Raw genomic sequence first — 12290 nt, 5'->3', positions numbered from 1 at the left:
CCAATAAGGCACCCAATAAAGGTAGGCGGCGAATCTTGTGGCTATTTTTCTGCGATTCGAATCGAGCCAGAGCATATTCAATGCTCGATAGTTTTGATATGTTACGTTACATGTTCGATTTACGTTCCAGGCAAGGTTAAGCTGATTAAAACCAATGGTCTGCATCACACAGATTTGTCCTTTCCTATTTCACTTATCTGTGTTTTTGGTACAGTAGAAGAAAAACTTGGAAACATTTAACGCTACTTTGGCTTACGCTACGATGGTATCGGGTGGATCTGGAAGAGAATGATAGCGCGCAATACTGTGCCGCATGCGCACTATAGTTCTCCACGCTAAATTTAAACTTTAATAAAAAGCATCACGACACATTGCACCACATTGTCACGCACTGCCATTTATCTGGTGGTCTTCAACTTCCAGCGCAGAAACAGGAAGGCGGCAACTCGCAACACAATGAAGATGACGATCAGTGCAACAATGTCGAGCGTGAAGTTGGCATCCAACATGTCCAGCTCCTCCAGCGTGGTCGTGGGTGACTTGAAGTGACAGTACACCTGGTGGCACTTGAGCTTTTCGCGACCGTACGAGTAAGTGGCCAGTGCCGTACCCTCGAAACCGTAGCGAATGTAGGAAAGGTATGTGATCCACCGTAGATAGATTGGAATGGCGTCGAAGGATACGAAGAAGCCGGAGAACAGCAGGAATGGTACGGACATAACTGGGGCAAGGAACACACCGTTCTGGACGTTCATGGCAGCACCGACAACCAGACCGACACTCTGTGCCACGAACGAGATCAGCAGACACGAGCCAAGGAACATCGCGAACCGGAACCATTCCAGCGGTTGAGACGTGAAGTAATAGACGATCGAGACGTAAAACACACAGAAGATTGTCTAAAAGTACAAATCGGTTCGTTAGTGCTGTTTTGTCTTCTTCTGCAGGTGATAGTCCCTTACCTGGAATGGTATGTCCGAGACAGTGATGGCGAGATAATACGATCGTAATGAATACCACCTATTAAAGTTCTCCTTCAACAGTACCGGCATCTCGAGAGGGACTGCAAGGATTGGAAAATGTATGTACTGTTAGCGAAATGCACTCAAAACTCACATTGATGGCCTCAACTTACATGAAAGAATCGTAATTGTCATGGACGTGTACATCAGGAACAACATGTTGAAGAACAGGAATCCAAGATTACTGAGCACCTTAGCACCGTCGTTACCAATGTCGTAGTACAGTGTGCCGATCAGGAACCCAACCAGAATGTGAGCAAACAAACGCAAGTACATGAGAGTCTGTAAAAGAAACGAAGCAGCTTAAGGTTAGTTTCTTGGCATTGCAGAAAGAATACACATAAATCACAAGAATACGGAATATGACCAACGTACCCAATCGCGTCTGCTGAAAAGCAACGTCCGCTTCAACACAACCCAAAACTGGTGGAACTCCGAGGTTGGATATCGTTCAGGTGAGTGGTCAATGTCAGCCGCACCCTCTACCGGTAGCAGCGCACTGTTAACCTCCGGCTCCCGGTCCGGCTCAACAGCGATTTTGATCGTTTCCGTCTCCTTCGCAATATCGTTCACCATCGACGGTGGGAGCAGACCGTTTCCACCGAGGTTCAAATTGTCCGCGTACTTGTTCGCACCACCATTCATGCGCTCGTAGTTCACCTTCAGGTTAGCGTTTCCGTTGGCCGCATTTTCGTTCTTCTTGTTCTTCTGTGCCGGGAAATCGAGCTCGCTGCGAATGTCCTTCTTGCCATTCTCGATTGCGTTGACAAGCTTGCGCGTATGATCTCCGTGCTCACCGCACGACACCTCAATAACGTAGCTGGCCGGATTGTGATACGAGGGACACTCCAGATCGAGCGTACCCAGGAACGGGACCAGCTGTCGCGTACTACCCTGATACACACACTGTCCGTCGGCCAACGTGTACAGCTGATCGAACATCTCAAACAAACGGGCTGACGGTTGATGGATGGTACAGATGATCGTGCGGCCACCACGGGCCAAGAACTTTAGCAAGCTCACGCACTGGAAGCAGGTCGAACTGTCCAGCCCCGACGTTGGTTCGTCGAAGAACATGATCGGTGGATTGTTTACGAGCTCCAGTGCGATCGAGAGACGCTTCTGTTGGCCACCGGATAGGTTTCGCGTCAATGTCGGACGATGTTCCTCCAGACCGAGTGTTTCCAGAATTTCCTTGATCTGCCAATGAGGATGATCGTACGGTGAGCGTTCTGCCCTTACAGGGGAATGCCAAACATTCTCAACTTACCACATGCTGCTTCTCGCTCTTCTCCACCTTTTGGCTCAGCTTCAGACTAGCCGCCACGTTCATCGCTTCCTCCACCGTCAAGTTAGCGTGCAGCTGATTGTCCTGCATGATGTAGGCCGAGAGTTTACGGAACTGGCTGAGGTTGCGTTCCTTGCCGTTCATCGTTATCGAGCCATCGATGTTTGTTGTCCTGCAAATGCCACAACGAAGTCATTAAAATGTGAGTTTAGAAAAGAAAGCGATGCATTTGCTGTTGCTTCGTACTACTCACTTGTAGCCGGAAAGGATATTTAGCAGCGTACTCTTGCCAGCACCGGACGGTCCCATGATGGCGGTTAGCTCTCCCGAGCGTAGCTTGCCACTGACCTCTTTCAGGATCGTCTTCACATCTGATAAAGAAGGTGTAAAACAAAAAGGCAAATGAGGGATTATAAACATAAATCATACATCGTACAAATAAGGAAATGTCATGTGTAAACCGTTTGTATAGAGTCTATTATTTGTACAGCGTCGAAGTGACGCCAGCAAATCGCCGTGTGGAGGCAATTAATGCCACCACATTTCACAACCATCGACCACGGGTCAAACGATTGATGCGTGATGGACGATTCTTGTGTTACTTCTCTCGATGTCATTGTGATCGACGAACGCCATCACTCCCTTCCCAAACACATCCCTACCATGATAAATGTCCACTGCCAGCTCAGAGTTCTCAGAAACGGCGTGATTGAATATCCACTGTGATTGGATTTTTGCTAACTATTTTTCCTGTATTGGCCGTCTCATGACGGCCTGCCAATAATTACTAAGCCCACTCGAACACACTGAACCTAAGGCAAAGGATCGCTAGAATGTCTCTAGAACATCGGCGATCTGGTTTTTATTGCGGGGGCCACATTTAATTGACACCCGGTGAAGGTCTCGGCGAGTGGGCAAGGTTTTTCCACCCGTTTGGTGGTGGAACACCTGAAAACCAAACTTGCACATGCAGCACCGAGTGACTCAATGTGCACCCGCGCTATGCGTTACTCAGCATAACGGCGCTGCAATGTTAGCAGCGTAACGTGTTTCTAATCATGTCTACCATCAACTGTATCAAATCGCGTTCCTATATGAGTTATGGGGGTAAAATCTGATTTTCATTCGACAATTTACCTTTGCCGTACCTTCACGCAGGGAAGCTAAATTATGCACCGCGTTATAAACGCAAGGTTAAAGCAGGAAGATTCCCAACAAGCAAACCCGAGCGCGATGGGAATCACCTCAACGCTACACTCTGCTGGGTGCTGCTGGAACCGGCCCCGTGGTGCAAACTTTCCCACATTAATAATTGAAGCAGTATTGATCTTAAACCTCACAGCACAGTTATGGGACACACCGCAGCAGGGTCTGGAGTATCTGTTCACTATGCAAACAGAACTAAACGAAACAATCCCTTCAGCAAGTAGTGTTGACTTTGTATAATCTACTGTTTAGAACGCCAAATAGAAGAATATGTTGCTGACATTGTGGGGACATTCGGACACAAATTCGAAAAAAAAGCACTCACAATCATACAAAAATGGCGCATTTTGGGGGGAGCATAGGATGAAAATTGGAAGAAAAGATATTCTCATCAAACTTCAGTGGCGAATCATCATCTTTCAGGTGTTATCGACCATGCTGGGAGGCGTCTCGGATGGTGCAAGCAATTTGCAAACACCAGCGCTAAAAATTGGAAGGGGTAAATTGGAATTCGACATTCTTAAACAAACAGCAGCAGGAGAGAAAAAAACACACCCTCTCACACAAACGTGCAAGTTATCTTTAGACTCACATCTTCCCTTGTCGCGTTGATCGAATTCAAAAGCCATCGCCAGTTGTGAGCACTGTTGATGATGCGGTGCGTGGAATGGCAAGGTCAATTCCAGTGACCGCTGTTGGTACGTTGGGAGTTAAAATAAAAAATATATCACGTCTTCCACCAGCTATCCGGGGTATCGAGACGATGCGTAGCAAAATAAACATCCCATCCATCTTGCCAACATCCTCCGCCGCATTTGAATGTTAAAGTTTTAGCAACTAGACAACTTTATAACCGGTTAGCGCACCAGCCCATTAAGAGTCCTGCAACAAAACGCAGAACGCAGACAATGACTCGAAACTGGCTAGCTTTTATTAGCTCTCGCCAGTTTGCTTTAAATGCTGGCGTTGTTGTCGCGACTTCACAGTAACGCGTTTGCATTAATCCCCGCGGTGGAAAGGGAATTTCCGCGAAATATGCTTGCCAGGTTCAAACGCAAGATCAAGGTTGCGATCATACCGGGAGGAATTGTTTGTTTAAAGCCGGGGGATTAGTTGTTTCAACTGACGCCAGGACCGGTTTTCCAGTGTTCGTGGATACTTAGGAGGTAATGTATTGGTTTATTACAAAAGTGGTAGTTTTTCTTGTAAAGTAGCAAAATGGAGGATGTTTTTTTAATCCATACTTGCCCTACTCGCACAACTTCCCTCACAACCATGTCGATCATCAATACACCATTCAGCAGTGTAATCCGAACAATTACACCGGGAACTACAACTCACTCGATCATCATCCCCGTGTTGCTAACTAATTAATGATATCTACAGATCTCGATCGCTTAAAAAAAATGAGCAAGCTACACACCAACGGCGAAAAACATGACGAGTCGTTCGATCGGCAAAGCCTAGCCGACGATTAAGCACAAACTATGCCGGAATCGATCCATTGGGTGGGGAAAGGTGTTTTTTAACTATAATTATTTTCTGCGACCCATACACGCATTTCATCCCCAGATCCAATGATAGGGTGACGGCTGTTTTCTGCCTTACTCTATTGGTCATCCGCCAAGTTACGCAATTAAATAACTATTAACCTTGCGTGAACTAGTTCCCGGTCGGCTTGTGGCCATCATTAAAGGCACGTGGTCGTTAGTATTGATTTCAGTAAACATCCTTTTTCTCAAACCAAGTTCCCATACTAACTGCAACCGATTCGATAATATCCTTGAATGCAATATTATAGCTAAAATAACGCACTTGAAGTTCACTTGAATGCACATAACTTTATTTTACATAAAACGTATAAATTGTTTTCGGTTGGTGTGCAATGTAGCAAATGCAACCGCAAAATATCAGACCATCCGACCCGGTGCCCTTATCTGTGCTTCGTCGTCCCCTTGCGCCGATAAGATGCACTGAAAACAAAGCCAGTTGCTCGCCGGAACAATCGATCCCAAGTCGAATCGATGCTCGTGATAAGGCTCAGTTCTATGCCTTATCGTAGTTGCGTTGCGAGTTGATCGAGTTCGTGCGTAACTGTGGGTTACGTTGTTCACAAAACCTGGATTCGGAAAGCTGCAAATATATGTTCCGAAGTATGGCTTTGTGTTTGGAGTTTGCCTTCACTTACAATTATTGAGGAGAAAATAAACTCCTACAACAAGAAATTACTCATCCCCGATCGAGCACAAGTTTCAACGCAGCACGATCGCAGCCACAAAGAAAACAACCACTGCCTTCAGTCCATCCATCCAGTAGGCCATACTGACTCATACGAAAGAGGATAAGAACAAACGAATGCATCGTTGTTCTACAGTGAAGGCCCTCTTTCGAAGGGTGAAATCAGAACAAACTGCCAGGGTCGAAGGTGGTAGGTCGCTATTCACTGGCAAAGTTCTAAAGCTTCTGACGCACCTCATATCATTGCCAGTCGATCAATTAGTAAATAACTATTGCGAAGCAGAAAAAAAACAGCACATCATCATCTCTGATTCAAAGCAAACACCTCGTTTCGTCTTTGATCCGGATATGGTGGGATGGGGGAAAAAAGCACCACGATATGTTATTATAATTTCATGACGTAAAGGATGCAATTGTTTCGGGTGAAAAGTGTATATCGTGTAAAGAACGAGATATTCCCACACCACATGTGTGAACGGGCAATCATTAAGCAATCATTTTCTAACTAGAAACGGGAGGGTTGTGTGCAAATTGTGAAGAAACCTGCATTAGTCATAACAGCAGGAGATATACAAGTGAGGAAAGCAATTTCCTTACTTAAATAAATATAATTATCGTTAGTAGGGAATACATTCCCAGCTTTCAAAGATTAAGGGAAATTAAAAATGATAATTAACTACATTTGGAAGTAACATCGCTTATTTCCATTTAAATATATTACACTTCTCGGAGATTCGATGATTGCGCCCGGAAGGTATGCAGTTTTTTCACATTTAACGCAGTTTACGCTACAAACACGTTGATTTGCATACTTTTAGGCTATGGCAATAATTGTCTGCCAAAAGTGACTCTTAGAGCTCTTTAACATGTTCGATAGGACCCGAATATGCTGAGTTATTGCGTAAACGTCACGTCTACTTTGTTAAAATCAATCTTCCATCTTCAAATCTGGAGTTATTTTGAGGGGCGTATTTGGGGACTACCCCTTGCTTGTAGTATATCAAATATCTAAAATTCGTTCTTATAAGATAAAACACGGAATCAAAATTAAGCCTTTTCAAGAACACAAATAAGCGGTTTTTATCTTTAACGAAATGAAGCCACGAGCCACGGGTAAAGGCTTGGCTAATAAAAAAGGGCATTGAAATATGCAATCTATTAACCTCTACGGCGTTTTAAGCCATATCGCAACAGCACTTTAATTTCAACATTATTAAAAAATATGTAAAAAAATTATAATGTCTGAAAATAAACAAAACAAACAACATTCCTTCTATTTGTCACTACGTTTTCTTCCACATGATCACATCACGCACCTTACCACACAAAGCCTGCCAGTTTGCGGGTAATGCCAAACAGAACGTCAACAAAAAACAACGTTTGTCGTCCAACCAACCGTCCAACCGAACCATTAGCAAGATCGCAAATGTCGTTTGCCATTAAAACTGTCCACTCCCGCAGACAACAGGGGCACAGTTAGACAAAAAAAAACAAACGAGGAACGAGCGCCATGGACTAATTGGCCACCAACCCAACGATCAGTCAAAAACCGGTTAATGCGTTGAGATTGTGTTGCTAGCGTCTTTCGTACGCTGGCAAAATGGATAGATGTTGTGGCCATTTTGACCCGCGCTCAGGACACGTGACCAGGACATGCCCTTTCAAGCCGATTCCGACACACTTCCGGAACGTGTGGGCCCGTACAGGTGGCACCGGCCAAGATCGCTCACGTGTCGCTCGGGCCAGAGTAAAACAAGGGAAAATGATAGGGATAAGGTCGGCCAAGGGCCACGCGTACACGATCATGATAGCTCTAGCCTTAAAGATCAGCTTTTTAATTGTTTGTTTTTGTGCGACCCTGAGCAGGGTGGTGCGTGTTTTTTGCGTAACTAAATGCACCATTTCCAGAAAGGCTAACGAGGTGAAACGCGATGTCAGTTTTTTTTTTTGCTGTTGAATGTAAAAGGGTAAAACCAAACTAAAAAGGGTTTACCGAGCAAATGTGTTGAAGCTTTTTATTTTCCATTCACTTTCGAGGGCGGTTTTCTTTAATTTCTTTGGAGATTGTTAAAGTTTTGATTGTATAAATGCGATAAAATTCCTCCATCAAGGTTAATTGCAGCGGGGTGGAAGTTTCAACAGTAATCCAACCGAAGGAAGCTGATAAGATGCCATAATTATCAGACTGGTAAAAAAATAGATAAAAAAACACGTAACGATCTTCACCACAATCTTACGATTAGTGCATGTTGAAAATCCAACCACATCCGCCACTACCACCACCACCGTAAATGGCAAACCGGTAGACAAGTCATGTTGCTCGAAGCCGGATATTTTACGTATCTTGTATGCTTTTTTCAGTGCGCCTCACTACTTGCTTCAACCGTTTGCAAATAAGTTGCTCCGCTAGCAGACCGGGTGGCTTCCAGGTGGCATCACCATAAATCCCCGCCACGATCGTAATGTGATCGACTTTATAATCGATGCGCATGCAAATTGTGACCGCCGTCCAACAAATGGGCAAACAGAGCCTTTATGGTGGTGCCACTGCTTACCGCAGCCCCGGTATACGTGGACAAATGTCTTTCGCCGCGCTCAGGTGATCTAATGGTGATCGCTACATTGTTTGTTGTCGGATATGATCCGTTCGGTTTGAGTGCAAAACAACCCCCCACACCGCCACCGGGAAGTACGCACCGTGTACAAAGACATTTAATGCATGAAGAAGGGTGTTTTACTTACTGTTGCGTCGTCCTTCCTTGACCCGGTACGTAAGATTGTGGAAGGCCAGATCAACGGGTGGTCGGGTCGGCAGATGGGAGAGCGTCTTCGGCTGCGACGGTACGATCTGTACCCGTACCGAACCATTTTTCCTATTGTTATCATCGAGCAAATTGTTAGTGAGACCGCTGCTACCGCCGGCAAGGTCGATCGCTTCCGCCATGTTGGAAGCTTTGTGTGTTTTTTCGCGCTCGTTCTCAACCCGCAAGCTCCGCTCACTGTGCGTTCGTACGTTCGTTTTTTTTCCTTGCTTTTCCTACGTTGCGTTTCTTTGTGTGTCTTCCGTCAAAGGGTGTCTTGAACCGTTGAACGAACACCACCAGAATGACGCCTATTTTGCCAGAGCTCACTGAATGCACCGAATGCTTCTGCTATGCGCTTATCACGTCTGATTCACCCGAGGATGCCTCGAGCCGACACAATAGGTTGTTTTTCAGCACTGCAAGCGGAGATCACCCTGATCACTATTTGCCTAGTGTCACTGTGACGTACGGCTCGCGGTTTGTTTGATAATGTGCTTTTTCCTTTCGTTTACGCACGGTAAGGCAATGCAACGCTGTGTTTGTTTTCACAATTCAGCGTTTTTTTGATCACACCGAAAGATCACGTCACAAGCGCCTCAAAACATCAACGTTGCGGATGCAATGTCGCGTCACTCCAACGAATTACTTTCATTCGCAAATGCACTTTCTTCGCCCAGCACGGACCAGGCGGTTTCCTTTCTCTTTGCAAGCAACTCTCTCGCCTGATGGGAGGTTGGTTTATTTTGTTTTTCTATTTCTCTATTCAATCTGCCGTGTTGGGATTTAATCACACTTCCGGTATTGGATCGGGTCAAGTTTCGAATTTCCGCAATCCAACACTCAATCCCGAGGCGACTAAGCTAACTCACTGAGTTCACTTTCTCAACCCCGTTATCAAATGATTCACGCACGCGTCGTACTGTGTACTTTAGAAGGCGTTTAGATGCGTTCTTCCTATCACTGTGACGCACGCACGCACGGCCAGGAAAGAATGCCTCGATAACACACGCGCTGCTCTGTCCCGCAGGGTGCCAAACAACGAGTGAACCGAACACACGGCACTGACTCCGACCGCACCGATGTGGGAAGCAAAAATGTACGATATGCGACACGCACACACATCCACAAAACATCGATGTATGGGCAGGCAGGGGTGGCGAGGGGGTGTATAAATCCAGCACAAGAGGGTGGAAGAAGATGATGGAGACGCCAGTGGCTCATTGCGTGCGTCCTCCAAACCCATCACGAAACACGCCGAGCTGTGCTGCGCTCTGTGTGTTGGTGTGTTGGGCACTGAAGCTGAGGAGGGGGTTGCCGTTCCGACCCCAACCTTCATTACAAGCTCTTTCACCAACCGCACACCCTCACCCGGTCCCGTCCGTTGCAATCGTAGCTGCTTCATTCTTTGTTTCCAGCCCGTGCCAGTGCCTCCATTGCTGCATTACCATCCCTCGTACAGCTGTGGGGGATGGCCACCAGTTGCCACCAACACAACCACAACGTACGGTAAAGGTTAGCCACACACCCTTTTGCACAGGAAGCGCAAGGGAGACGGGAACAAACAAGCGTGCGCGAGGTTGTGTTGTGAGTAAGCGAGAACGAACGGTCGGATCTCCATGGTGATGATGGTCGTTGCTGCATGCAATCGATCGGAGTTGCAAACAAGCGAGCATGCACTGCACGCAACAAGTGCTTTTTTGAAAAGTGCATCAATTATTCGCTTGATTTACAATCGTCTTCTCGCTGTACTTGGTTTAAACAAATAAATTCTACCGTTACTATGTAGCACGTTTCAGGTTGCGGGTGTTGATGTATTTCTGTACATCGCATTATCAAGATACCGTGAGACGTAAGGAAGCGATATAACGTGGCGCATGTTAACGATAACGAGATAACAAATTCATTACAGGTGATCGAACCACCAAAAAGCTTACTTTTGACATAAGTGACGTCAGTTTTATCATAAAAATAGCTCCCCAACTCGGTGTTTCATTTACTTGTCTTCAATTATTACGTTTTTTTACAAATATTAATAATTCGTATTTGAATGGTGTATACTTATGCGTTCTAAAATTTAACATTTTACATACATTTTTTGTATATTTCAGCTACAATTGCTCGTTTTCGTAGTGGATACTTCAGAAAACAATTTTAGGAAGCTGGATTTCGTTCTTGTGTTCTTTTGAAGTGGACTTTTCTACGGTAGAATTTAAGATACTACAGTGCAATAGAATATTAATACTGATTAACTTATTTCCGACCGAAAAAAATATATACAATGATTTACAATTGATATGAATTAGAATTCAAAGGAGTTATTAAACAAAACAGAAACAAAAATCCATGTATGCTGTTCCACTTGGGAACGGTCTAGAACATAACGGAACAAATTCCAAAGGATAATGCAAAAATAAATACATTCCATTATCCCAAATCATCCAACCAATCTCATCGTTGCGTGTCGTTAAGCGTAGATGCCGACTTGTGTCAACAGACGGAAGTTTCAACAAAAAGCTCCTCACAAAGATCAAACCAAAATTTGCCTTGTCAGCACTTGAAGAACTGTCCGTCTGATGGATGATTCATTTGCAATTATTTGCTTTCTGTAGAATATTTTAAACAAGCAAATAGAAGCGCTTGATATCGTAATGCTGCCAGGGAACAATTGTTACAATGTTGATTTAGAAGCGATTAAGCATGTTTTCGCCAGTGATTGTTTTTCGTGTTAAAATATTTACAGTAAATGTGTAAACAAATCAATTGAAACTTTGCGTGTATCATAGCTACTAACATGACATAACGCAAGTAAAATTCAACATGACACGACATGACAACGGTAAACGTCAACCGACTAAACGCCACTTTAGATGCTAGCCTTGTTGCGTAAGAATTCACGTAACTTGGGACTCTGGGACTCTGAACGTCTGAGGTACTTAGAATTTATTCCCCCCAACAGGTTGCTCACCCTATCAGGCACACAATCTTCTTGCAGGAATTCAATCGAAAGCTTACGTATATGGACTGGTAGTGTCGTTGTTTTGTATCAGGGAACGGGGGGAGAACAAAAGTGCAGCAAAAATGCAGCTGAATTCAGGGTTCGGTTATCGCTACAGTTCCATCTATCCACCCGCTCATCGCAACCACCACCGTCAGATCGGGAACGTTTGTTTGGACAAATGAACAACACCCTCCACTACCACTGTCAACGACGAGCCTGGCAAATGGAATCACGGATTCGCTTTGGACTTTGGAGTTCGTATGGACTTTACACTGATAAGCGAACGGGTGGCTATGGCTAACCTTGCCGTAAACGTTCCGTTGTGGAGCTTCGATTCCAGCTTCGAAACGATTTGTTATCTGAATCACCCCAACTCTAATAGGAATGCATAAATCTAAACTTCCACGCCAAACCAACCGCGTCTGATGGCGAGGATGGATGTTTCCGTTCGAATAAAAAAAAAAAAACGAAATACCGATACGATGAAACGTTCATACGAAATTAAATAAATGCCCAGACACATCTCTTCGCTCGGGCGGAACAGCCTTGAAACTACTGTTATCTCTCATTGGCTCTTCGGGGTTTTGTAAATATTTTTGCTGCTAACTTGTAAATATCGTTACGTGGAAGATGAACAACCTGCCAAAGGTTGACAAGGGCACGAGCTTTGGATTTGGTAATTGTTTTTTTGTTGTTTTACGAATCGGCGACGCAGTGTCACTTTATTGGACTTT

The 12290-nt window shown here is 44.9% G+C and overlaps 1 protein-coding gene across 1 annotated transcript; it reads right to left on the bottom strand.

The window, feature by feature from the left end:
- Positions 1-398: 398 nt before the first annotated feature.
- LOC128712046 (ATP-binding cassette sub-family G member 4) lies at positions 399-8698 on the bottom strand. Its single transcript, XM_053806941.1, has 7 exons — positions 8497-8698; positions 2564-2681; positions 2293-2482; positions 1398-2222; positions 1136-1304; positions 963-1063; positions 399-899 (listed from the first exon to the last, which is right to left on the bottom strand). Exons 1-7 carry the CDS (start codon positions 8696-8698, stop codon positions 399-401), a joined length of 2106 nt encoding a protein of 701 aa, XP_053662916.1.
- Positions 8699-12290: the final 3592 nt, after the last annotated feature.

The sequence above is a fragment of the Anopheles marshallii genome, chromosome 3 (assembly GCF_943734725.1).
Source record: "Anopheles marshallii chromosome 3, idAnoMarsDA_429_01, whole genome shotgun sequence".
Classification (NCBI taxonomy): Eukaryota; Metazoa; Arthropoda; class Insecta; order Diptera; family Culicidae; genus Anopheles; species Anopheles marshallii.
Note: the sequence above shows the minus strand (reverse complement) of the source record. Positions and strands in the feature narration are given on the sequence as shown.

Excerpts from the sequence above, each read along its gene's own strand:
- LOC128712046 (XM_053806941.1), bottom strand. The coding sequence starts at position 8,698 with ATGGCGGAAGCGATCGACCTTGCCGGCGGTAGCAGCGGTCTCACTAAC. Across the intron at positions 1,305-1,397 it reads TTTTCAGCAGACGCGATTGG|ACTCTCATGTACTTGCGTTT; the intron begins GTACGTTGGTCA and ends TTTCTTTTACAG. Across the intron at positions 1,064-1,135 it reads GACAATTACGATTCTTTCAT|TCCCTCTCGAGATGCCGGTA; the intron begins GTAAGTTGAGGC and ends CAATCCTTGCAG.